Below are 27,830 nucleotides of genomic sequence, written 5' to 3'. Positions count from 1 at the left end.
AATTCATTCATAATACCCGCTGAAATGGGCTGGGTTGTATGACGTTTGATCCAGGTGGGGTTTAGGGCAGCGTTGTGGGGCTACTGGCCCGGCAGTGAAAATGCAAGCCCTGAGGCCACTGGCTCGACTCGGCTCGCTGTTAGCTCTGGCCCAGCCCTAGCCCGGCAGTGGAAATGCGGCTATAGTATTTGTTTCCATACTATGGAAGTCAATGGGGTAGGCTACATCAACTTGTTACCCATATTCTTCAAAATATATATATATTTTTTTTATGTTAGAAACTCATACAGGTTGGAAAAACTTGAGGGAGAATAAATAATGACATTTTTTTTTCTGTTTTTTTTTTTGGTGAACTATCCCTTTAAGTCACTTATTGGGGTCACTGTAAACGGCTGAATTAATGTTTTGTAATATTACTTAATGTCTTAAGATCTTTCAAATAAAGTTACTCATTTTGTGGAGGTTCGTGTCCATATTTTATCACAGTCATTACATATCTGCCAAAAAGTGTATACACTGTGTAAGACAATTGAATCAATAAACAACTACATACTTTCTGCCATTGTAATATGCATTTTTTGTGTTGATGACTCATTCATGCTGATGGTAGACCGGCTGATATACTTACAAGAACGAGACAGACAGTGATAAGATTTTCCACCGAGGTGGGAGTGAGGGGGCAGAAACACAGCAGTGACTAATTTCCATAAATCCATCAGCAAACATCTTTAGTTAACTGTGGGTTTTTCAACATTGACATGTTTTCAATAATCATTTCGAGTCTGTACCTACTTTAAACTTACCATGGCACTAAACCGAACCGTCTTCAGATAGGCTACCTCAGGGCCTTCTGTTGTGGTTCTGCATGTGAGACTGATCTCAGAGATCTTGAATCTATAGAGTCATCATTCTGTGCTACTGTGATGTTGTGATGACTCAATAGCGGGACCCTCTTTCTGAAAAGAAAGCGAAAGAGTGCGTAAATCAAAACATCACTCAGCACATCTGCTTTCGAGGAGCCCCTTATGAGTTCATCAACATCTTTTCACACTCATCATCTCACATTCCTACACAGTTTAATAGCCCTGAATATTATATGCACTGCTTTTGTCTAATCAAAACCTCTTCAGTGATGGGTATGGATGTTTTCTTATTAAATTTATCACAGATTTACTCTGATTATAACAGAGAAAACCCGCTAGCTAAAAGACATCTAACATGGCAGCTGTGGGAACAAAGCCTGTTTCTACATATTGGTTAGTTAAGAAGAAATGTGAATACTATAGCTCTCTCCAGGTATTATTGGCCGTTTGCTCTAAAACTGGGGTTTTTAAAGTGTTATAAGCGCAATATCCTAGTATAGTATGGTTACATGGATTAAATATCATTATCAGAGTAGGACGACCGTATCCCGATTTTTTCGAACCTGTGTGGTTCATCTGACGCATTCGCCTTGAATTATTTCGCACTAATTACTTTCGTGGAAGTCTATTGTCAATAGTGTAGCCCCGGGCCTAAAACTAACTACACCGGCCAATGGCCTGTGACTTCAGAAAATATACCGGCCACAATACAGGAAGTAATGACACCAAAGGTTTAGATATCAGTGAAAATTCACAATTCTCTATTCCACTTTCTATTCCTCAGCTAAAACTACAAACCTAAATAATATAAATTTAAACGATTGTTAAAGATAATGATAATGAAGTAAACTGCCTACAAATAAGCCTTTAAATAATCAAACTACAAGCAATAGCACTAATAAATACAAATGAAATAAACAGTGCTTTCAGGTTTTTCAGGTAAGTCTAAGAGTTGTTTTCAGGTTCAGAAATGTTATAACTTAATAGCCTGATATAGCCACCGCATGGCCTTCACTGTATACATTAAATAGATTAATCCTTAAAAAAGTTAGAGCAGTAAGTGATTTTTTTTATTTGTCCTTTGTTGTTTGTAAATAAACCACAGATAGCAGCAGGAATATTAGGCTGCTGTCACTTTAAGACATGATGGATCACTGATACTGTACACACATGCATTGTCTTTCTCGACTGCCATAAACGACTGTTTACTAGGATATTCAACGAGACGGGCAATTTTTAAACCTAATTTTGTGCGAATTTGTCTGTTCAAGAGAGCATGGCTTTCTGGATGTGTGCTTCAGATGTTTGTGCTCACAAAACTTCGCACACAGCGCGTGAGTAATGAATTTAGGTTCTTTCGTATCTTCTTGCACTTGAATATTTAAAATGGTAAGGTTCAAAGTTTCATGACGATGCAGCACTGACCCATCAACATTCACAGTTGTGTTCTCACAACATTTCATTATTAGGATTCATAAAAACCTTGCTGGCCTCCTGGAGACTGAAACCCTTACATATACTCGCCAACTCTGATTTGTACTCGCTTTTGGGCGTTAATTGTAGGCCCTGGAACAATATATGAAGCACAGATGTCACTTTCAAACCAAGCAGCTTTCACCTGACCAACTTGAAGACGACCGAAATCCGCGTGAGGAACTGCCGAACTTTAATCCGAACTTTCATTCGATCTCATGGATTACTATGGAAATGATTGAATAGCCCACGAAAATTCGTAAAACAGCAACGTGACCGCAACTTTCTTCAACTGGCCTCTGACTTACAGTAGGATACTAAAAAATATTAAAAATATCTGCCAATTTCTCTTCATCTTCCCCGAAATGTGATTTGTTTTCAAACATACTTCACCATGAACACACATGGGGGAAAATTGTGGCAATGTAGCAAATAAAACTGTATTGTGAATTATTCAAGTCATACTATCACTGAATCAACATAGATTATTTTTAGTGGCAAAACAACAAATTATGGGTTAAATCGGGTAGAAATAGGAAAGGTGACAATTTCAGGTTACCACTTTGATGATATGCAAATAGACTTTGGGAAAACAATGTGCAAAAAAAGATTTAAATGAAAAACAGTTTTATCGTGCCAAAGAAGCTTTTTTTTTTTTGGGCAGGGGCAAAAACTGTTTTTGGAGATTTTGGCCTTTCCGTTTGGATAGGAGTTAGCTTACAGGAACATATTGCCAAGATGGACGGACACTGAGTGATTGGCTTTAAAAAATAATTCAAAATTGTGGATTAAGTTGAAACAATAAATAATTAACTGATGGAATTTGGCTGAGCTCAAATAATTATTAGCTTCATGACATGGTCTTTCCAGTCCTACACAAAAATAATAATTCTGCACACAAAGCGATATTAGTGCAAATCCGGAAAAGGCAATCATAATAGCCGCACCAAAAGGTCCATAATGCTAATTTTACAGCCCACTCTCGACAAAATCATCCGCTCTCCACCTCCTCCACCACAGGAAGAGGGAGATAATGCAGAAGCATTTCCACTGCACTCGCTTCTGTTTCTGAGGGGAATCTCATTTTCAGTGAAGTCATTCATCAGCTTCTCACTTCACACGATCTTTGTTTTTTTTTGAAATCTCTTTCCCTTCTCACCATGTGTCGCTAAAATGAAATTGAAAAATGCTAATCAGATGTTCTTGCTTCTCTTGTTTTGCTCGGTGGTGTACAGAGGAAAACATCTCTCATTTCATTTGCCTTTATTTGAACAGTCTCATCCGTCGCTGCTCTCTCTCAGACAATAACATGAAAACGCATGTCTTTCAGATCAAGACAATTGGGTTGAAGAGGCTCTGTCACTTGAGCTCCCATTTTACAGCAGCAGGTGGCGCTGTTTTACTTACTGATTTGACTATGAGATGTTGGACTCCAGTATTGTGCATTTTTTAAGTCCTTAATAAAATTACAAGTCAAACATTTCTGTTGTGTTAGAAAAGCCCAAACCACCTGAATTCACCCTGTTCATTTTTTTTCTTACCCAAATTAAGTTATTTCAACTTTTTGTGTTTGTCACCATTAAATAATATATCATAAATAATTTATCCTTATACATTTATTTTTCTTTTTTTAATTAATGTGGCCTCGTACTCAAAATAACTTCCCCTTCTTCTTGGAGCAACACCTCTTGAGGCAACCTGTCACTCACATGAGATCCACCAATAGCAAACCACAGCCATCCAATCAATTCCAAACGGACAAAATCGAGTCCCGTCCTACATTTTTTTTTTTCTCATTTCAGAAGCAGTTTCACTCTGACAGGCCCACACTGATTTCATGCAGCCGCCATTTTAAAATGTCTCAGGTGGGAAGAAAACCGTAAATGCCGTTTTTAATCATAGGAGAGGCGCAAATGCGATGGAGTATTGTTGTGTTTAATGTAGAAATTAGTTATTCTAAAAATGTACATACATTTATTTCATAATTTAGATCATATAAAGTGAAATTCATTCACAAATAAAAAAATTTTGTTATATAAAGTATATATATATATATATAATTCAGAACATAAAAAAGCAGGAACAAACTATATACATATCCTACATTGGATATTAACATCGCGGCAGCAGCTTCAGGTTGGTAGTCCAAGGCACTGTTGTCAATCCCACTGGAGCCTCTTTTTGATTTCAAAATGGCGGCTGCATGAAATACAAGGGGGTAATCCATCGACCGGAAGTTGAAGCCTCGCGGGAGTAGCCATCTTGTAGCAGAACTTCACTTGCGTTAGCATTCCCATTGACTCCCATTCATTTTGGCGTCACTTTGACAGCGAATAACTTTACATCTGAGGCGTTTAAAGACCCCATTTGTCCTTTATTTATTTCTAAAGAAACACGAAAATGTATAAAATGCTCCATTACCTTATAGCTTATTATGTTGTGGCCCCGTAGAAGCAGTTTTAGTGAAAGTAGGCTAACGATTGCGTCATACCCACACGACTCTCTGTCGCACAGTAGAGAGATTACCGTATGGACAGGAGAAGAAGCTTGCGCGCAATCGGGGAAACGTTGAAGCAAAATGACAAAATAATTAATCAGAATACATAGCAAAAGTGTCTCCTGCTCCTAGCTCATGGACAGTATACTCACACTCTCCACCTCTGCAAGTATCAGAAGGGAAAGATTCAGATTTCTCATGCGACAGCACTAGAAGACAGACGGGTTGCTCACGTCTAGAGCCAGACCGATAAAGGATTTTGAAGGCCGATACCGATACAAATATTTTTTGGTTTTAAAATCCGATATTCCGATATATCGGCCGATATATTATTATTTTTTATTTCAGAAATGCGCAACAAAACATTAACAGATTTCCCTAACATTAGTTATTTGTTGTTATTTATGAGTTTTAACTAAAATAATATGTAATATGATAATGCATTTTAAAAAGAAACTTGTTTCTTATACTGATAATATTGGCATTAGCTTTATGGTTAGCTAGTCTATGTGTTTAGCTTGCCAACAGGAACGGTGTAGAGTGCCCTCTGGTGGACAAACTATACAACTCCAACACTCATGATATGGTTCAAGCGTGTTTCGTCTGTTTTTATTTTGTTTTTTAAATATTCATTTATCGGCCATTATAACTGCCGATATTGATATTTTAGAAAATGCCTAATATCGGCCGATAATATCTACTCACGTCACATCTACATCATCAAGCTCTGTTTGAGTCTGCGCGTCAGGGACGGAAGTGCTAAAAATAAATATCGCCAAAAATCGCCATTATTTTTTACTCACAGGTATTATTATCTGTGAGTAAAGGCTTTAATTGTGTTCTGTTTTACACTAAGCTATCATAGTACAGTGGTACTTGGAATACATGAGTCATATGAAATGCATTTATGATGGGGATGTTGGAAGATCCAGAGATGATCTATTGCCTTACGAGATTCAGTTGTTGTTTGGTAAAACAATGGTGAAATAGATTTGTAACATGACATTGAAACTTTTCCAGCTGGCATTTTAACCTTGAGTCACTGTTGAACCAACGCGGGTGCCAGTGTTGGATAACTGTTTACTTTTGAGATTGTAGCCTAAATAATGTTGACTTGATGTATAACTCAAAAATTGTTGATATTTCTGTTGAATCTATAGTGAGTGAGTTAACAAAACCACTCCAGCTATTTGTTGTCCAACGTTGTTTTGACGTCGAATTCATGTTTTTTCATAAACTGACATTATTTCAACAACATTTAAACGTTTAAATGTCAGTCAAATGCCAGCTGGGTTAAGGGAAAGTTCAGCCAAAAAAGAAAATTCTGTCATCATTTACTCACCCTAAAGTTGTTCCAAACCTGTATGAGTTTATTTCTTCTGCTGAACATAAAATAAGATATTTTGAAGAGTATGGGAAACCAAACAGTTGATGAGTCCCATTGACTTCAACATTGGCTCATCAACTGGTTATCGACATTCTTCAAAATGTCTTCTTTTATGTTCCAAACAAGAAAGAACTTCATACAGGTTCAGAACAACATTGGGGTGAGTAAATTATGACAGAATTTTCATTTTTAGGTAAACTATGCTTTTAAATTTGATTTCCACATGTGTTTTTTCATGAGCAAAAAAGCATTTTCACACTAGCCCTGAAAATCAGCAACACTTCTAATCTGAATATTCAGTCCATGTGGAGACACAGCATTCACATACTTTCTGATACTATAAAGTGAAAATTGAAAGGGCAGGGAAATCCAGCAAAAAAAAAAACTTTCAGTTTCACCCACCAAAAACACGAGAAAACTAAATATGCTAATGTGAACATACACTGGATCATATACTCAACAACACATACACACTCAACACATTAGAAGTCTGAGGATAAACACACACACACAAAAAGACCTTGCCATTCAAAATCAATACACTTAAGGACTGTGCCTGACATCAAAGCATAATCAAACTCATGCATTGACAGCAAACCACAAAACTCTTGAAAGTGATAATGTCATGAAAGGTTGGGCCTACCGATTCACTTTGTCTAAATGTGCATCTGCTGTTGTGCTGGTTGGAATATTCCACCGAGCTCGTAAGAAAATCTTCAGTCTAAAGACAGACAGATCTGAGTCAGCGAAACAGCCATTACCTGTGTTTGCGGCGGGTAGCGTTCCCCACCCCCATTTCCTCTGCAGTTTACAAGTTCGCTAAGAATACACAGAAGCGTGGGCGTTCACAAAGAAAAGCTTCTTAGAATCTAAGAAGCTAGAATAAGATCAAATAAAGGGACCTGATGCAAACGATAAGCGCATATACGTGAGCAATGGACAATGAACCAAACGTTTCTCCAAACCTCGAAACGCAGTGATGTCATCTTATCTTACACATGTACAGCATCTCAAAAGACAAATGACTCACTTCACTTCTCTCCGCATCTTTGTTGGAGGATAAGATGAGTCAGAAAAAACTGTACATCATGGATTTAAAAATACATTTGCAGGTAAAGCAAGAATCACAAATGAAAGTGTTACTGTAGACGAGCAGGAAAGGTCAAACCGCTGCATTAAATGACGAATCAGCCGCCGCGTGTTATACAACAATGTGCAAGGATGACTTAAAACAGACTTAGGTTTGGCATAACTTTATTTTGAGCAGAAAAAACATTCAAAACATAGAAACGTTCATTTAACGTACTTGAAATAAAGTTTTGTGCAGCTGATGCACTGAGTTTGATCATTCAAATAAATTATATCCACTATGGATACATCCAAAAACATTCAACATGTGCCTCTTAGTATGCATAATTTGAGACAGGCTATAAAAAGTGCAGCAGATTAATGGCATATTTCAAGAGAATCATTTAAAATAGTTAAAAAGCATGAAATTCGGCACAGATGCTCTCTGGGTCACTTTTTGGGAAAAAGGCGTTGGCCACCCAAAAAAATAGACTATGGCAGCCATTTTTTTTCAAGATCGCTATTTCTGTCAAATGCTAATTTTGTCAATCGTTCAAACAGTGCTGTAGGTAGGCTATCACATTTTTGTGAAAATACCCTCTTAATAATGTTTCGTTTTTTGTCTTTTTTTCAGGATGGCAACTGTTTTTCAAGATGGCCGCCATTCATATTTTTTCAAATGGTGATGCTATCATGAAATTCTGTACAAATATTCTTTAAAGGGGGGGGGGGGGGGTTGATTGCGATTTCACTTTTTTCATTTTAAATAGTGTGTAATGTTGCTGTTGGTGTAATGTTGCTGTTGGAAAAGTATCTGAAAAGTTGCAGCGCTGAAAGTTCAATGTAAGCAGAGATATCGTCTTTTAAAAATCAGCAAGTTGAATGCCAAAAAAGACTCGATTGGGACTACAACGGGTTTTATAAGTAACTAACCCACACATTTGCATCAACCCTCCCTACGGAATATGCAAAAAAGGGCATGGCCATATATATATGAAGAGTTCAGATGCAAAAGCCTCTAAATGCCATTTGAAATTTTCTTCTTTAATGATGATTTTAATCAAACTTGTATATGTAAGTTCAGTAATTTCACTTAAATAACAATTAATAGGTAATTATCATTGCCATTTAAGTGAAATTACTGAACTTAAATATACAAGCTTGATAAAAATGATCATTCTAGAAGAAAATTTCAAATGGCACTTAGAGGCTTTTCCATCTGAACTCTTCATATTTATATATACATATAAAATATTTATAGAAATAATAGCATTTATTAAGTATATGGATCATACAATCTCAAAAGATGAGTTTGATTCCTTTTGATATGACCCCTCACATGTTCTTTCATAGTTCATTAATTTGGCGTTTCTAGCTTTTTTTCAGGTGGAACAATTACTTACTTGAAAAATAAATATAAAAATAAATATTTTCCATCCAAATCTAGTGGTGCACTCATTCAACTTCTACAACTTTTACAGAAACACCAGTTCAAAAGCTGTCACTGGGACGGTACCTTTTCATAAAGTAACACCTAATGTACTTCCCTTTACCCATACCTTTTCAAATGGAACTACCCCAGTGAAAGCTTTTTCCTCTTTTTTCCCCCTCTGAGATTGTTTGGTAACAGATTTAAACCAGATTTAATCTAAACCATGAACACACCAAAGTAGATCTCAGCAGCATTGGACAACACAAGTGTACAATTTTTCACCCTGACAAAGACAGCATCTCCTTTGTAGAGATGAAACATGCCGCTGAGGAAGCTGTTGTCTATGAGTCCCGGCTTCTGGAGTCTAGGATGAATCCTAGAGGACTGGAGAAGCAGAATCTCACCCCCATATCGATCTGTAGTCCGCAGTACAGAGTGGGTGCATGTGAATTTATCCTCACGGAAGTGGATCTTAGAGTAGACGGAATAATATCCCTCTTTCTCCATGACGAGTTTTCCCTCTGCTGGATTGAATTTGACTTGGTGGAGGATGGATTCATGATGCTTATTCCACAGCACGACTCCATTAAAAGTTGAATTACCAGCTACAAGGGAGAGGACAGCATGAGCGTCATGAACATTAGCACTCAAATGTTTCAGCACTTGACTGAATTTATATTTGGAAAAGTAAATCTAGCTAACAAGTTTCTGACATACGTTTGTGTTACTTCAGTTCTGATTACTTGGAAATATTCATTTAGACATTGGATTGGTAGTGTTGATTGTCAGTAATGCCAAATAAACGTTGAAATGACGCCAAACGTCTAATAATAATAAAAGCTGTGAAATTACTTGTCAGTTGTGCCATTGGTTTTGACGGCTTCATTTCTCCAAGATGTTTGTGTTTGCTGAGTGCATCTTCTTTCTCTATAAAAAAAGCATAAGTTTACCATAGATTTAAGCACAATCTGATATTCTTCACATGCCATATTTAACTAGAATTTTAAAAATGTAAAATAATGTAAAGCATCGAAGTAAACTTGTGACAATACAGTTAAGTGATCTTTACCTTGTTTACTCATGGCAGTCTGAGGTTCATGTGGAGTGGTCTGAAAGGAGAATAATATAAATTTATGAATTCACTTTGAGTCTATGATTTTTTTAAATTACCTTTTAAAAAAAAGTTTTTTTTTTTTTTTTAAATATTACAATAATGTATCATGGACTGCTGCTTCTGCGGTCTTCTCCTGCACTTTATTTATTGTAAAAAAAAAAAACATAAAATAACAGTTCATAAACATCACCTCTCACGTCTTGTTTCCAAATAGAAAATATCTGTTGCGTACTACAAACTCTTACAAAAAAAGTATACTTCAAGACAGATTATTTTATTTAATTAAGTAATTTTTTTATAGTAAGTAAACTAACATTAGTGTACTAGTAAACTTGTAAGTGTACCATTTTTAACTGATCAGGACTTAATTGGCCCACTTTTTGGTATATTATTATAAAATACTTTTATGTGTACTATAAGTGTAACAGTAAACATGAACTAGTTCACAACTATACATTTCTCATTTGTACTGCGTCTGTACTACAAGTGACTTACTACTAGTAGTTTACTATTTAAATACTTGTGGTAATTTTTATTTTATTTTATAAAAGTACACTTTAATGTACTCTACAAGTTTAGTAGTTTTCTTTATAAATCAATATTTTTAAACAATGTAAGTTTTTAAGACAGTAAGACTATGTGAAAATGGTAAAAGCTGAAACCAAAAAATAGGCAAACCAATCAAAAGAATAAACACAACTACAGGCCAAGTATACTTAAAATACTTACACTTTTAAAAGAAAAGATCGACAAGTATAGTCCAAATTCAGACTTTTCTGTCTATGTAAGTCAAGTATACTTAAGTGTATATTTCTAAGAAGTACATAAAGTATATTTCTGAGAAGTATTAAAAAAAGTAGACTGAAAGTAGGCTTTCTGTTGTTTGTATTTTTTTTTTTTTAAAGAAGTAAACTAATAGCACACTTGAATAAACTTTTTTGTAAGGGAACATCAGTTAAGCATATTTTAAATAGCAGTTTTACATCTTCAATACATCTTCTAAATGTCTATATAATAAACGTCTTAGAGACGTATTGCAGATCTAAAAAATACATGTTCCACATGAAATGTCACATCAAATAGAGGTATAGCTTATGTGTGCTATGAGGATATAATGCTTCATATTTAACTACTTTTAACATTTTTATTCAATAACGGGTATTTATTTGTTAAAAACAAAATTAGAATTTTAGTATTAAGTCGGCATGAAATGAAAATTAACCCTATTTGTTTTATAAATTCATTCTATTGATCTTCTTGTGAATGATTCATCACATTTTCGTTTTTTTTTTTTTTTGTTTTTTTTTAATGTCATAACTGATCTTCCAGTGAAATCATTTAGTGCTTCAACTCGGTCCCTGTAAGCTCACATTCATCTGTATCCACATTTGAGGGCAACTTCCACATTTCAAAATCCAATCAACAACCAATGCAACGAAGCAAGTCGCCGCCCTACAGGTTTTATTCTCCCGGATGTATCGCCACTTCCGCTTAATCGCGACTTACTGGAACACATTTTACACTAGCTATACAACTTTTTAGTTTTTAAAAACTTTATTTAAAATATCCCATATTGCATATAAAAACGGTTTGTTTAACAAAATGACATTTGGGAACACTTCTGAAACTCAATTATCAAACCGCCTGAACTGACTACATTTCTAGAGAGCTTAGGCTATTACATTATTATTTTTTTTAAAAGCAACTATATAATGTTCGCTTGGTTGTAAGGCTGTGTATAATAATAAATAATTTGCATATAAACAGTGATGTAAGGTTTACGTTATCAAGAACTGCTTTGTTAACCGAAAAATGTGAGTGGTTACTTGAACAGTTATCAATGAATAGCAAGACTTGCCATTCAAACATATAATTTCCTCTAGTTAACATAATTTGTGTCACACTGCTATATCAGATCAGAAAACAGGTCAGGTCAGGTAACCACAGCTCGCTATGGTTTGAGCAACGCCAGATCTGTCCAGCTACATTTCTGCAAACTTCACGTAAAGGGAGGAGCCTGACAAAAACGTGTGTGTATTTATATAATCAGCATGACAATACGTGTGAAAAGTTACATTTGTTAACACTTTATTTCAGAAGTCCACGTTAGACATCTACTAACTAACTCTCATTAGAGTATTTGTAGACTTAATATCTGCCAACACTTTATTTCGATGCTCCTCAACAGACATTCTTCTGACTATAAGTGACTTTACAACTACATGTCAACTTATTCTACTAACCTGAACCCTAAACGGTCCACTAATACTCTAATGAGAGTTATTCAACACACTGTAAAAAAATATTGTTGGTTTAACTTAAAAAAAAATGAAGTAACCTGGTTGCCTTAAAACTTGAAGTTCATTGAAATTGAAAAATTTAGTTAATACAATGAAGGAGATTGAAACAATGAAAGTTATCTGGACCACATCAATTATCTAAGTTGATTTGACAGAAGAAAAAAACGTTATGATAACAAGTCATGATTTTTTTTTACAGTGCATTTACCATAGTTGCAAATTTTAATTGTTTCAGGTAGCTAAATGTTACAGATCAACCAAAATGATAAGTTGTGATTGGACTGGATGGTACTTACAGGCTGTTCTTTGGTTGAGTACAGCCGGTAGATGAAGCAAGCCTCAACGGTCAATCCACACAGAGCCAGAATGACCAGGATCCCCAGCAGCGTCTGGGTCCGCTTCTGCCGCTGTCTATAGCCAGGTTTGGGCGGCAGCGGAGGGGGTCTCGTGGGGCTGTCCACCACAAACACCGAAGGATACGAAATTTTACCTGTAGCCATGTGCAAACCGTCTCTGGCCACGTTAAAGATGACAACTGCACATCCTGAGATGTGCACTAAGACCCAGTGCAACACAATGAGAGTGAGACCCACTGTCAGAGCGAGAGATAACCATCACTCATAAAACCCTACAAGTGGGCGGTCGATGCATGTGAGCCAAAAAAAACTGTCAGACCACTCTCAGAATCTGCATGCAAACCTGTAATGCTATCTCACGGATTGGTTAAAGCAAAACCTGCAAGTGGCGAAGAAAAACGTGCAACGTTTAAATCCAATTTGGTTTCAGAATTAATGGTAAAAAGCCATCCTTCAGACTGACATATTCCGTTTGGGTCTGAGTAGGTTGGAAGTGTAATCTACAATGGGATTTGGTAAAAGACGTGGTACAAAAGCCTACACAAGTAGCATTTTCAGGGCCATGCAACTGGCCCACCAATTCACACCTTCCTCTCTCCTGTGCATATCAGCTCACCGCCACAGCTTCCCGTCCCACACAGAACTCACACCCTTCTTCAGTCTAACATTTACGCTGTGTTCAAAACCCTGTGGTCAAAAATTACCTTTTAAAAATAGTTTGTTATGCAATATTATCACCGAATATTGGATTCAAACTTGTTGGCTTTGTATTTATTTTTGGAACTGATAGATCATAGGTCTCATTGATCTGAGAATACACCTCAGTTTTTTAGTGAAAAAAGCATGATTTTGGGATTATTTTGTCAGTATTCATCAATATATGGAAACATTTGTACTATTTATCACACTAATGTTCCCATGAATTCAAAATTCACCATACTTACTTTGCCTAAATTGATTGTTTTGTGGTGAACAATAATTGTATAAAAAGAAAGTTTATGTTCGTCATCAACAAAGAAAGGACAAACAGATGTCTGCAAACTGGAACGAAGCAGAGACCAGGAGCTCCTCACTCAATCCGCGCTGAAGCGGAGATCGTTCGCCAGCTTTGTGGAACGGTATGAGCATGTACATGTTTTCGACGCGTACGTTACACGTCTCATCCTGACGTCATGTGTCTTTCCGGAATCTTTACGGGTTGTGTGTGAACGCACTCACAGATCCCGGCAAATAAATGGTAGTGTGAATGAACCGAAATTAAACAATCCCGGGATAAATGCCGGGTCACATTATCCGTGTGTTTTCCGGAATCTCTGTGTGAAAGGGGCTTTAGTGTTCCTGGTTAAAATTTACTGGCCTACTATATATATACATATAGTCACATGTACATATGTGAACATGAATGTGATGAAAATGCTTCTAAACACTATATTTTCAATGGATGGCCATTTTTGGCCAATGAGATCAAAGAGGCCAACAGTCAGTCAGTTTCATTTTATAAACGTAGTTAAATAAATACAGAACCGGTCCTAATAGAAAGAAAACAAGTTGACAAAAAGATTGAATCCAATATTTAGTAATAATATTGGATAATGAGCGATTTATAAGCTATTTTTTGACAGGGAACATCACATGTGTGACAATGCCCAAAAAGTACAAGAATTATCCCAAACTTTTGGGGTAGTTATACTCCGTTTGAGCAAAGTTAGTAAGTCCTATAGTCCAATGTAATAAGATTAACTAGAATTTTCAGGAAAAATAAAATCTTCTCCAGGTTAAAATGACCCGAACACAACATAAGGGTTAAGTAATTAGGTTGTAGAAGAAAGACATTTAAAAACACTTCACACATTTGCTATGATGTGTGATTGGACAATGGCCGTTTTGGGGGATGGGCCGGTGAAAGGTCAATTCCAGTGGTACTGGTGGATTTCCGCGGGAGATTCGAGCATGTCTTTTATGTCATTACGTAGAAGAGTCTTGGCTAGTCGGCTATATTGCGTGTGAGGATGTTGGAGGTGGAGATTTATAGCCTTTTCTCACAGCACTTGATATTATTAAACTTATCAATTTGATGGCGGATCCAGAAAGGTTAAAAAGACAATCACCCGCTGTAACTGGAGACTCACCCGATGCAAAATGCAAAAGGATTTTGGAGTGGCTAGAGAAAAAAAGAGACTGCAACCGCAACCAGACCCATGCGAAAACAAGGATACATATCGGAAGTATAATTTGCACGGTTTTGCGTGATGATAAGCAATTTAATCAGAGCAATTTACTGCAATGTCAGAACCAGAACAAAGGTGGGTGTTACTTACTTGTTCAGATGACATTTTCCGGTGAAAATTATTATGTTGGCCATACTTCCAAAAATAATAATCTGTGATTCTGAACGCCAGTATCCACACCGGCGCGGTGACTGACCGTCTCACACTCTCCTCAAACATCGTATTCATCCACGCTGTGCCGTCTGCCGTGTCGAGGGTGCCGAAGCACAACTCATGTAAAGTTGATAATTCCGTGAATGACTGCAATTGCAGATTTCGAACAGAGATGGCGACAAAGAAGAAAAACTGCGGACTGCAGCTTTAAATAATTACAGTTTGAATGTCAGCCCAACCGTGCTTGCTTGACGAGTGAGAACAAATCTTATTGGTTCTCGCACATGATGCGGCAAGATCACTTTATATTAAATCGTTTCAACATATAAAGCGATTTTGTATGTTCAGAAGGCTTGAATTACACCTCTCAATTCATAAGGATTACTTTTCCAATGTCTCTGGGAATCTTTAACCTTTACAATTTTGGATAGGCAAAAATTAGAAGAGAATTGTAAAAAAAAACAAAAAACATTTTTACTAAGAAAGTTACATATAAGCATTAATATTACATTGCATTACTTCCTGAAAAAGTAACTAATCAGGTTACTCAGTCACTTTTTGTGAATGCATTATGTTACTTTATCTCACTTTATCCGTTTTTGTGCGAGTGAGATGAGGAAATACTTGGTCACATTTATCCCAGAGTAGGCTAACATAGAATTCATTATTAAGTGAACTATCCCTTTAATTGAAATGTTGCATTGTATTTTACAGTTTGACAATTCACACCAAAGCAAACCATGCTATCATGATTTAATCTTCTAGATCAGTTCATAGACCTAACTAAAATAAAACCTCTTCTTGAAAGGTTCATTTTATGTAGGCGAATTGTTTATGTTATGTTCTAGTTAGCTTAGTTATGTTCTCATTGCAGGGATGTTCTGTGTGACAACCACGTTAGAGCCATTAGATTAGAACAGTATGGTTTTATTTTCCTAATTATAAACAATAAACATTCCCAGAGCGTTGCAGAAAAGTTTTTTTTTTTTTTTTTATCACTGGCATAGTGGGCCTACCGCATTTAATTAAATTAAGACATGAAGATCACAACGTATTTACTCTCCACGCAATTTATAGCCAAAATTCAGACTAAAACCAGATGGCCTTTCATTCGATCACTTCAAATGGTCCAGGACCGTCCCGAGAACGTATAGCCTGTGCCACAAGTAAACGTGTCTTGCATTAGAAACATTGAGCACCAAAACACTAGAACAACAAATGTACTGCGATGCAACGAAACAAGCGCGCGTTGACGCTCAAATCTTGAGTCTTGACGTCGGAACCCAACAGACAAATCAACGAGGCTGTTTGCGCGTTTTACGCGACGCGGTAAAACTATAACGCGTCTGTTATCAACAAAGCTGTCAAACTTCAAACCCGGCTGTTTTGTCACTGCAACTACACGAGAGTCCAAAACAACGCGCTTACAGTGTGGAAGGCAATGTTCGCGTCTAGTTCTGTCGCGTCGCTCGCAGTGTTTGAAACAGCTGCTCTAGTGTGTTTATGAAGAGCAAAGTTATGGAGCGGTTTAAAGCGACGCGTCTCGTAGTGTGTTTGCTGCTCTTTCTGACGCTCTGCGTGGATTTGGGATACGAATTCAGAAAGAATAAGGACACCGAGTTCACTTTCCTTCTTCCTGCTGGAGCAACCGAGTGCTTCTTCCAAACAGCCACTAAGACCGGCAGCTTAGAAGTGGAGTACCAGGTCAATACCTTTTTTTAATTAAATTTTTTAATTAAAAAATATATCTTATTTAAAATGATCTTTAAACGAACTCAAGAGAAGCCAGACTGAATAAGGAGTCGGCAAAATTGAGAAAGTAACTTGTCAAAATTGTTGTGTATGCCGTTTGCTAATTTAAGAATAGCTTTTGCTTATCATTTTATTAGTAACTCTTCTACATTACATGCAAGTTTGCTTGACAGAAATGACCAGGAAGGACTTTTCCTTTCATAGGTGTTTTGGTCAAAGTGCATGAGCTACTGTATGAAGCACTAGGCTAGTAAAGATACAACACTTTACAATAAAGTTTCATTAATGTTAATTTCAACATTTACTAAAACATTATTAAAATCAAACGTTGTGTTTGATCATATTATTTAATGGACATGAGCAACTAACAATGAACAGTTGTATTTTCTAATAACATGTTACTAATTTAACAAATTCATTGCTAAACATCTTGTGCTTGGTTTGGTTTCATGCATGAGGATCTTGCTCTGGTGGGAAGTTCAATATTATTGACATGATCATAGTCAGTTGCATAATATTATTGACATGATCATAGTCAGTTGCATAGCTACTTGAGCAAACCACTTTCAGTCATCTTTCTTTAGAAATCACACACAGTAGCTATACTGTCTTTTGGTTATTCCTGTACAGCCCTGTGTTGTACTTGTAACCCTCCTCCTCAGGAGCTTGTCTGGGGTGTGTTTACGTTAAAAGCAGGCACAGCTGCGGGACAGCTGACCCGACCCAAAGCTCATGTGCCGGAAGGATCAGAGTGTCTCCATTGCTGCATGGTTGCTGTTGCCACACTTAATCTCTAGTGACGCCGGCTCACTGGCTCCTCATTTGAGCTGCTTTATCAGGTGGTGGAAGATAAGAGACCTGTTATTTGAATTTGGGGGGAAGAGGGACATGTGAATGAATCATAAGGGCAGGGGTTGAAGTCTTTGAGAGTTTGCTCATTTAAGTATGAGAAATGTTGGTGTGACAAATAATCCAAGACTCTTACTCATAACCTGTAGTGATTGACTGATACATTGGTGGATTAATTGGCCAATATTTGATCATTTTGAGATGACTTGACTCGTCATTGGCCAACTTGGTCTGCTCTTAAATCTCCTGACTGCTTTGTCATTAGTTAGATAGTCCATATTTTCTTATGCATTACTGGTGTATTTTTATTAATGGGCTTACTTCAAGAATGGACTTGTTTAAAGATGTAAATGTAAAATGTAATTTATATATGCGACCTTGCATCACAAAACCAGTCACAAGTAGCACGGGGATATTTGTGGTAAAGACCCATTGTATGGGTCAAAATGATCAATTTTTCTTTTATGCCAAAAATCATTAGGATATTAAGTAAAGATCATGTTCAATGAAGGTATTTTGTATATTTCCTACTGTAAATATATAAAACATTTCCAGATTTTCAAATATTGTCCTATCATAAAAAACCATACATCAATGGAAAGCTTATTTATCCAGCTTTCATGTGATGAATACATTTAAATAAAATAAAATAAATTGACCCATGTTTTGTGGTCCAGGGTCACACACACACACATACATATATATATATAAATATTTTATTAAAAAAAACCCATCATTATTATAAAAAAACTGCTTGAATGCTTATTAAGATTTGAAAAACCTTTTTCCACCAAATTAAACTGATTTAAACCAATATGCCGAAAAAAAAAAAAAAACAACATAACATAGGAAATGTTATCTGACTGTGTGTCGAGGTCAATTAGAAAATATTTTAGTTTAGAATGTCAAATATTATCATGCGGTGTGACTCCCCAAATATCATAAATAACTTATGATATTTGTTAAAAAAATATATTCATTGCATTAAAATGTATATAAACTTTACAAATAATTAAGGTGTACACATGTATTAAAGGTGTGAGGTAAATATGTTATTACTTTTCACTTAATGGTTACATCACATGACATTTTTAGAGTGATTAAAGTCTCCATGAAATCAAAATGGACATTTCTTGTTTTTATTAATGGAATATTGCAGTATTCAATATAAATAATATACACGTGCACGTTGTTATTTTCATTTAAATTCAAAATAACTTCCCCTCCTCTTCTCTGATGATGTGTTTACTGAGGCGGGACTCAAATGAGATCCACCAATAGTAAACCACAGCCATCCAATAATTTCCCCCTGGACAAAATCAAGCTCCGCCCTATATTTTTTTTTAATGTTCAAGAAGCCGTTTCACTCAGATATACGCCATAAAAGTAAGCAAGACTACCACAACTTCCATTTCACACTGAATTCAAATTTGAAACCATATGAAACCACCATTATTTTAAGCTAGATTTTTTCTTTACTGTGGGCACTTTTTTTTCATTGTGCAAAAAATGCATTAAACAAGGCTAATTTAGTTTTTTCGTTTATGTTTTATATTAACGGTATTACACATTGGCATTAAAGCTCGTATTTGCATGATTCATTTGTTCACATTATTCCAAAGGAAGGATATTTGTCTGTGTAATATTTCTTTGAAATCTTTCCGAAGCAACTGATGTTTTTTTTATCATACATTGGTGGATAAAATCAAGTCATCTGACAATTTTTCCTTTATTGAATATTCAGTTGCACTTGGATGGACATTGCATTACAGAAGCAAAATGTGCTTTTTCATTCATCAGTCATCCTGCTTGAGTCAGCATGAAGCCAAATTCCACAACAAAAATTTAGGGCGGGGTTTGGTTTTGTCTATGGTGAATTGATTGGTGGATCTCATGTGAGTTACAGGTTGCCCCGCCCCCACGACAGTAAACACATCATCAGACAAGAGAGATGTAGCTAAAAGAGTGAGGGGAAATTATTCTGATTAAAGATGTGCACAGATAAATCATTTGCTGTAAATAAAATAAATAAAAAAAATATTTTTGATGTCATTAAGATTTGAACCTCTCTTAACCCATGTGTGTATGTGCAGGTGATTGCAGGCTCAGGGCTAGACGTGGGATTCACTCTGATCTCCCCCAGTGGATACAGACTGGTCTCAGACTTCAGAAAATCGGACGGCATCCACACGTAGGTTTCACATCCCGTCGTGCTTTGAGCTCAACCTTCACACATTATTCACATGCAGTTAGTTTCGGACCGTCATAACCCACCAGATTTGCATGTCCTCTGCTGCAAATTTGCATGCTGTTTGCAAGGCTGACAGTGACCACATCGAAACTGAATTTAACAGTTGCCTGTAAATGCTGTTATCACTTGCCTCATGATGTTTCAAACCTGAATGACTTGAAAAGAACAGATTTTGAAGAGTTTTGGTTTATCAAAAAGTTTTAGATTCATTGAGTTCTATTGCATGGACGAAAACAACAACAAAAAAAGAGACGTTTCTAAAAATATCTTCTTTTGCCTTATGATCCAACACTGTCTTACAGTTATGATGTGCATTAGAGTAATCTTGCTGTGTCTGTCAGGGTGGACCCCGCTGAGGAGGGCGACTACAGGATTTGCTTTGATAACAGCTTCAACCGTCGTTCAGAGAAGATGGTGTACGTGGAGGTGATCGTGGATGGAGCTGAAGAGGAGGAGGATGATGAGGAAGACTGGGCTGCTCTGGCTGAACCAGAGGACTCGCTGGAGTACAAACTGGAGGATATCAGGGTACACCAACCATCTCTTTATTCCAACATGTTCCTGGATCAATATCTTTGCTGATCCTGGAACAACATCTTAATCCACTAATCAGATTTGAGGGATAAGTTTACAGATTATGTCAAGTTTAGGCTTACAACCAGGGTTAGGTGCTTCAACCACTGTGTTATTCACCATCATTTCCCTCTGATGTCATGGGTAGGGTTAGATCAGGGTAGGGATAGGGTTAGGACTGAATTTTCAGACAGGAATGTTGTTCCAGGATCAACAAAATATGTTGATCTAGGAACATATCTTACTTGGCTAAATCTCGGTGAACAAACAGGCCGATGAATGAAGAGGGTCACCGTGATTTTGCCAAGTAAGATATGTTCCTAGATCAACATATTTTGTTGATCCTGGAAAAACATTCCTGTCTGAATATTAAACCCTACCCTTTTGTGGTGGCAAAACATATAATGCAATGCAATAGAGACGAACAAATCAACTTTGTTCAAAAGCATGATGTTACATAATTGATACTCACATTTTAGCATGATTTTGCAAAAAATAAAAATAAAAAAGTTGTTTTAGTCCAGTAAATTTTTTCACATTTACTTTCTAAAAGTCTGAAAATATTTCACAACAATAAGACCACAATCTGAAAGGCGACATTTTAAAAATGATACTAAAAGGCCTTTTACTTGCTAAAAAGGTAGAAAATATCAATACATGTTTTTCAGCAAAGTTTTGATCATGTTCATGGGGCGGCAGTGGCTCAGTGGTTCATGTGGGTTGTCTACGAACCGAAAGGTTGGTGGTTCAGTCCTCGGTTCCACCTGACCAAGTGTCGAGGTGTCCATGAGCAAGACACCTAACCCCAGCTGCTCCCGACGAGCTGGATGGCGCCTTGCATGGCTGACACCGCCGTCGGTGTGTGAATGTGTGTGTGAATGGGTGAATGTGAGGCAATATGTAAAGCGCTTTGGTGGCCATTAGGTCTATGAAGGCGCTATATAAATGCAGTCCATTTACCATTTTTTTACCATTTACCATTTGATAATTTAGGGGCCGATTGAGCTATAAAGCAACTCTACAGAAAACAATCATTATTCGGCTCAATTCAGTTTAAAGGAGTAGTTCACTTAAAAAAAAACTTTTGATAAAAAAAAAGCTGATAATTTACTCGCCCCCCATGTTATCCAAAATGTCCAAGTCTTTCTTTCTTCAGTCGAAAAGAAATTAAGGTTTTTGATGAAAACATTCCAGGATTTTCTCCATATAATAGACTTCAATGGGAACTAAACGGTTCAAGGTCCAAAAGAGAGTTTCAGTGCAGCTTCAAAGGGCTTTAAACGACACCAGATGATGAATAAGGGTCTTATCAAGCGAAACGATCACTCATTTAAAAAAATAACTAAAAAAAGTTTTATAAGCACAAATGCTTGCTCTGTTCTGTGATGCGCGTTCGTGACTCTCCTGTGCGTCATTTCGTTCATTTTGTTTGTTGAATGAACCAAATGACTCGAAAAAAGTTCATTTTGATGAACGAGTTCGAACAGGGGAGTCACAAATCTACGTTTCACTAGATAAGACCCTTATTCGTCGTCTGGAATTGTTTAAAGCCCTTTGAACAGTTTGCAGTTTGCACTGAAACTCTCATTTGGACCTTGAACCGTTTGGTTCCCATTGAATTCTATTATATGGAGAAAAATGCTGGAATGTTTTCATCAAAAACCTTAATTTCTTTTCGACTGAAGAAAGAAAGTCATGGATATCTTGGATGACATGGGGGTGAGTAAATAATCAGCAAAAGTTTTTTTTTTTATTTTTTTTTTTAAAGTGAACTACTCCTTCAAGTTATGTTTTTATTCAATATTGTCAGTGCAGCCGAATCAATAATATTATTGGATATTAAATGTTTGTGTATCAAACATGATACAGTAGGCTTTATAGGGTTAAAGAAAACCCACCAGGCTGGTATTTTCACAATGTTTCCAAAATGCCTTTTATGCTTGAATACATTTTTCCTCAAAGTTCTAGTGTGGCGCTGATCAGTTTTGCTCATTGAAATGTCCATGTCAAGTGTTTGTTGTAATGTGACAACCAGACTGCAACCAAATGGCAATGTTATAAAATGGCTTTGTTGTGCGTTTTCTCACGTCACACAGGACACAATGGATGCCGTGCACAAGAACCTGGAGCGAAGCCGTCAGATGCAGGCGACGCTGCGGGCGTTCGAGGCTCGCGACCGCTACCTACTAGAGGATAACCTGTGGCGGGTTTCCTTCTGGTCTAGCGTGAGTTTGCTGGTCATGGTCAGCGTGGCCCTCACACAGGTCTACACGGTACGCAGATTATTCAGTGACTCACGCAGAGTCTGCACATAGCAGAGATGAACTGAGGGAAGATGCTGTAACACTCTATGCGCTATTAACGTAAAATACAAACTAAAGGATTCTTGAAATGGACACGTGAGAAAGAAAAAACCTGTAGTTTTTAGAGATATCAATGAATCTGATATCTCTGAGCTTGACTCCGTTTTAATTGTAAGTTTTCTTTTGAGTGCTAAATAACACTGGTAAACACTATTTACTTGAAGTACTGCAGCAACATTTGAATGTGAATGTAATTTTGCACTTGACTGCAGTTCAAATAATTTATAGACTTGAAGTGAATAACACTGCAGTAAATTGTGAGTAACATGTTTCTTATGGGTTTATACAGGGGTTAAATAAAGATCCAAGGGAACGTTTCGCTTCGAATGCTTTTATTATACAGCACATTAGCATCTCATTTGGAACAACTGCGGCTCAGTCATATGTGGCATTGTAAGTGCAAATAGAAATTAATTTAAAACTCATTTGGGTTATTGACGTTACATTTCAAGTTAATGGCTGACTGAGTTATTACTGTAATGTGGGAATCAGAATCCCATAACAATACTTTTAAAGGGATACTCCACTTTTTTTGGAAATAGGCTCATTTTACAACTCCCCCAGAGTTAAACCATTTTCGAATCCATTCAGCCGATTTTCTGATATTTAGAAGAATATCAGTAACCAGACAGTTTTTGGTCTCATCGACTTCCATAGTAGGAAAAAAATGGAAGTCAATGGGACCAGAAACTGTCTGGTTACTGATATTCTTCTAAATATCAGAAAATCGGCTGAATGGATTCGAAAACGGTAAAACTCGACTGTTTAACTCTGAGGGAGTTGTAAAATTAGCCTATTTCCAAAAAAAGTGGAGTATCCCTTTAAGACTGTTGAATCTCTGAGGTTTGATTCAGTTTCAGTATTCCTAATATTCATCCATCACCCTACAACAATATACAAATATTCTCATTGAACTGACAATAGTAAAAACTATGTACAACAATATTCATTACAAACTGCCTATAAATAAAGAGTCCTAGAGTTTCACAGACATGATGCTCAGTTAATGATTCAAAAATTCATCTTGCATACGCCATAAAAAACTCATTTATTAAGTAGAAATTTGTCACTAGTAAATCATGAAGTTAAATCTCAGAAGAGCCATTAAACAACCAGAATAGGAATATTTAAAGATCAGAAGAATATTATGATTCATCTACTGTCGCTGCATGTTTGACTCCAAACTTTCACAAATCCAAAGACATACTAATGTAAAGTTTGTGAAGTTCAATGTTTACTTGCAACACATTTAATATTTGCTATCAGTAACGAAATGTTGCAGACTAATTGTCAAATACTTCATTAGGCTGCTGAATTAAGCTTGAAGACTAAAGTCAAACTCTAACTAATAAACCTAAAACTTCAAATAGTGAATCTCTTTCTAAATGTTTCCAAAACATGCGCACAAATTCACTGTATCAGTGTTTATACAACAGTTCTGGTCTACAAATCTGATTGATCAAATGGCATGCTGGAACCATTTTTTTTTGTGGCGTGTGTTTACGCAAAGTCATCTGTCTGTGTTCACAAATGGAGCACAACAGTTGGTTTAATGGTCATGATATATGCTCCTTTATTGGCCACAAATCACTTTGCTAAATCCCCAGTGAAAAACTACACTACCCATAATCTTAAAAGGGCAACCCATCAATTGGTTGCTCTAATCAGAAATCACTGGAAAAAAAAAACTTCAGCAGTAATTAAAATAGGTCACATGTGCCTTGTCAACCAATCCAGGATGAAGCCACACACCCATAAAGTGTTGTGAATTACATCGCTGTTCTCTCTTGGATGTTGTATTTTTGTAGTCCAAAACCTTTAAACGAGTTAGCATTTTAACTCTTTTGGATTCATCATCTTGAAGTCAGTGGGTTTTGGTTAAATGCCTGAAATAATGTCTGGTGAACAAAAGCTCAAAACATTCTCACGTTTTATTCCATCGCATAAACGGTGATTACTAACATTTGGCTAGATGGGACTACAGTGGTTGTCAGGGACATTAAACACGACGAACAGACACACTCATCTACTTGCAAATCGCGTTTCACAGCCTCCTTGTGTTTCTAATCACACTCTTGCAAACTTTCAGTGAAAATATTATTTAAATAAAGACTGAAAGAGTTGTGGAACGATTGTATTTAGGCTTCAAAATTCATAAAAGTTGTGTTCATTTGTCAAGATTATCACTAATGAGCTGATTTGTTTGGTCTAAGGCTCAGAACGGTTTATTATAATATTTATTTATTTTTTGTTTTAAATCTATGAGGAAAAAAAATTGAGAAAAATACTTCAGGAAAAGTAGGGGTTCAGACAAGACTGTGTGATAGCCTACATGGAATAATCTCATCTTTGGTCAGCTTAGTAAAATAAAGTTGACTTCTTTCTTACTTCTAATACAAATTGATTGATAACCTTAGGAATGGGCATCATGTGATTATGATCTAGTAGAGCAGTCATACAGTACGGTGTGGTGGTCCTCCTCCTGAGCACTGGATCAGCTTCATCACTGGTTCCGGCGGGGAGCTGGACGTCTGTTTAACAACCGCAACCAAAACCACACATCAGCTGGGAGAATTTCATTTATGTGATGTACACAGTATTTTTTACAGTAACTCAACAGGGTCTAATGAGGAATAAAGTGCTGAACTTTTCATTATGACTGTGTGAAGAAGGGGTTGGGTTAGATGCTGTGTATCATTAGGCTTGTTTGAGATGAGCAAAATCTGCGCAGAATCGATCACCGGTGATCAGCGCGAGATGCATGCCGGTTAGAAATGTGTCCGAGAACGGTCCGCCTGGCTCTGATGTCATGCCGACGTATGTCAAAAAACTCTCGCGAGCGCAAGGCGGAAGGGTCGGATTCTGCAGTCGCGCGCAGTTGCTCTCCACCGACTGCGCTGATCAAAAGCATGATGGGAAACGACTTGCTGACGACACAGCTTAATGCTCATTGGTTTAAACAACAGTGATGAAGGTAAATTCCATATTCATTAAGCTAAATTCTCCAAATCAAGGCCATGTTTTATTTATTTATTTATTGAAACTGATATATATTGTGAATCTCTTAAACGGGTTAAAAATAAGAAAGCTAGTCAGTAACTCAAATATACTAGGCCTACTCTAAAATGTTCAAGTGAAAAATAGCTCTCATTTTATAGATGATGAAGTTTGTAAGTCTGTCTATTTAAGCTAAGCTTAGCCTATTTTGATTTATTTATTTATTTTATTATTAATTTTATTCTGATGTTTATTTATTTGTCGCTGTATAATAGGCCTATTTGTTTCACGAATGGTGCTTGTAGGTAGGCTATGTTTGTAACTTGCATTCTAATAAAAAAGTAAAATAAATAAAAAATAAAAGAACGACAGATGAATTGTTCTCTTTTAAAATGTTTGATTTTAAAACTGATATCATGTTTTATGTGTATACATATGGGTGAATAAACTCTCTGACAGTGCCATATGGGTTATATTTATTTTTTGTTAAAACAATAGGCTATATAAAAACACGTCTGTATTAAAGAAAAAAAAAGATTGATAAACACATTTTTGGAATGTAATTAAATAACAAGTACTTTGGGTGTCTTGTTCATTATATTTATTTTTATATAAAAGCAACAGAACTTAAATCACATCCAGTTTATTAGCAACACGTGCACGAGCGTGAATCCCGTTAATCCCGCGATATCCGCCTTCGATCTCACAGGTGTCTGATTCACTGCGAGAACCGAGATCTGTCCGGCTTTATTGCGCTTTTTTCACTCCTCCCCTCACTGCAGCCGCCTACTCTCGACTACATTGCAGGCGAGGCGAGGCGCATCTCAAACAAGCCTAATATCTCAAATGCTGTGTTACTCATGGTCACATGCTGATATTTGACACAACTAAACGTCTGACTAACGACTGGTCATTGAGTCGTGGTCTTCTGTGATTTTTATTTTTTTTTTACTTACACTGACATGCTCACGAGTCATACTGAGAAAGATAAATCAGCTTCACAGAGGAAGTAGCTGTGATGAAGCCATGTGGTTCTCAATCCTGTTTCTGAGACCTTTAACACTGCAAACGTGATTCATCACAAGCTCATTAGATGTTTAAATGCTCTAAACAGTATCATATGCATGATTAGATTAGAGCATGCTAAAAAAAAATAATTACTTTCTTGTAGATTTATGAAGTATGATTTTTGGCTACCACTTGACCTATGAATGAGGAGTTTGTGGACGTTAGAAGACTAATCAGCCTAGAAATAATAACTAATGTCAGCAATGCATTTATATCTTAAAGGAGTAGTTCAGTTTAAAAAAAAAACTTTTGCTGATAATTTACTCTATGTCATCCAATATGTCCATGCCTTTCTTTCTTCAGTCGAAAAGAAATTAAACGCGGAACTCACCAAGCCGACGCCAACAAACTAAAAGTTAGCGCTGATGAAAGCCGTGTTGTCGCCTCTCGTCGAGGTAACGTTAAGCCTGGAACACACCAAGCCGACGCCAACAAACTAAGTTAGCGCTGATGAAAGCCGTGTTGTCGCCTCTCGTCGAGGTAAGCCTGGAACACACCAAGCCGACGCCAACGACCTAGCGCTGATGAAAGCCAACTGTGTTGTCGCCTCTCGTCTAAGTAAAAAGCTGCACTTGAACACACCGAGAGAACTACAGGCGACTGTCAGATATAATGTGCGTTCTGCGCCTGCGTGTAATGAGCCAACTGTCTATTTCTGCAGATTAGTCTATATTCGTCATTCAGAAAGGAAAACCGACGCTGCCGGTGTTCTGACGATTCATGCTACCCATCGAGATTTGCTATTTACCGTTATGCGCATGTGCAGACTCACAGTTGTTGTTGTTTTTTTACCTATGACTAAACATATTTAGATATACGGGAAATCGCAATGGAAGACGATTTCGATATATCTAAATTTGTTTAGTGAAAGTTAAACTTCGGAAATCTCCGTGTAAACAATGCGTGACATAGACGCGCGAGAGATCACTTCCGGCGTAACGTCTGGGGACGGTTCAGATCAGTTCGACGGCTGTTAAAAAGAGGTAAACACTATATAAATACTGTTCGTTTTCTCACACAAACCGCTCGTTTCGTGTCTTAGGCCATCAATGTGTACTTACATTCACGAGTCATTAAATCAGGTTTAATTTTGACTTCTCTGTGCA

At 36.8% G+C, this 27,830-nt stretch overlaps 3 protein-coding genes and 1 long non-coding RNA gene across 4 annotated transcripts in view; 1 reads left to right on the top strand and 3 right to left on the bottom strand.

The window, feature by feature from the left end:
• Positions 1 to 174: 174 nt before the first annotated feature.
• LOC148981986 (uncharacterized) lies at positions 175 to 7,168 on the bottom strand. The gene is made up of 2 exons (XR_016155068.1): positions 6,864 to 7,168; positions 175 to 956 (listed from the first exon to the last, which is right to left on the bottom strand). It is a non-coding gene; the product is annotated as an uncharacterized LOC148981986 (long non-coding RNA).
• Positions 7,169 to 7,457: 289 nt separating this feature from the next.
• On the bottom strand, positions 7,458 to 13,137 carry tnfsf14a (TNF superfamily member 14a). Its single transcript, XM_039685706.2, has 4 exons — positions 12,431 to 13,137; positions 9,790 to 9,829; positions 9,573 to 9,647; positions 7,458 to 9,325 (listed from the first exon to the last, which is right to left on the bottom strand). Exons 1-4 carry the CDS (start codon positions 12,632 to 12,634, stop codon positions 8,937 to 8,939), a joined length of 708 nt encoding a protein of 235 aa, XP_039541640.1. The 5' UTR covers positions 12,635 to 13,137; the 3' UTR covers positions 7,458 to 8,936.
• A 2,956-nt stretch (positions 13,138 to 16,093) lies between these two features.
• Positions 16,094 to 22,972, top strand: tmed1a (transmembrane p24 trafficking protein 1a). Its single transcript, XM_039687777.2, has 4 exons — positions 16,094 to 16,575; positions 19,566 to 19,663; positions 20,065 to 20,251; positions 22,393 to 22,972. Exons 1-4 carry the CDS (start codon positions 16,375 to 16,377, stop codon positions 22,609 to 22,611), a joined length of 705 nt encoding a protein of 234 aa, XP_039543711.2. The 5' UTR covers positions 16,094 to 16,374; the 3' UTR covers positions 22,612 to 22,972.
• A 472-nt stretch (positions 22,973 to 23,444) lies between these two features.
• Positions 23,445 to 27,830, bottom strand: part of dnm2a (dynamin 2a) — a 56,910-nt gene continuing 52,524 nt past the window's right edge. The window contains exon 21 of the mRNA XM_039686737.2: positions 23,445 to 25,190. Coding sequence (XP_039542671.2) covers positions 25,163 to 25,190 — 28 coding nt within the window. The 3' untranslated portion in view covers positions 23,445 to 25,162. The remainder of the gene's footprint in view (positions 25,191 to 27,830) is intronic.

Source organism: Pimephales promelas, chromosome 3 (assembly GCF_988280905.1).
Source record: "Pimephales promelas chromosome 3, fPimPro1.hap1.1, whole genome shotgun sequence".
NCBI classification, from domain to species: Eukaryota; Metazoa; Chordata; class Actinopteri; order Cypriniformes; family Leuciscidae; genus Pimephales; species Pimephales promelas.
Note: the sequence above shows the minus strand (reverse complement) of the source record. Positions and strands in the feature narration are given on the sequence as shown.

Bases quoted from the DNA above. Each gene is read 5' to 3' on its own strand.
- tnfsf14a (XM_039685706.2), bottom strand. From the start codon at position 12,634: ATGGCTACAGGTAAAATTTCGTATCCTTCGGTGTTTGTGGTGGACAGC. The intron at 9,830-12,430 runs GTAAGTACCATC...TTCTCCTTTCAG, and splicing joins ACTCAACCAAAGAACAGCCT to ACCACTCCACATGAACCTCA. The intron at 9,648-9,789 runs GTAAAGATCACT...CTTTTTTTATAG, and splicing joins GACTGCCATGAGTAAACAAG to AGAAAGAAGATGCACTCAGC.
- tmed1a (XM_039687777.2), top strand. From the start codon at position 16,375: ATGAAGAGCAAAGTTATGGAGCGGTTTAAAGCGACGCGTCTCGTAGTG. The intron at 19,664-20,064 runs GTAGGTTTCACA...TGTGTCTGTCAG, and splicing joins AAATCGGACGGCATCCACAC to GGTGGACCCCGCTGAGGAGG. The intron at 20,252-22,392 runs GTACACCAACCA...CACGTCACACAG, and splicing joins ACAAACTGGAGGATATCAGG to GACACAATGGATGCCGTGCA.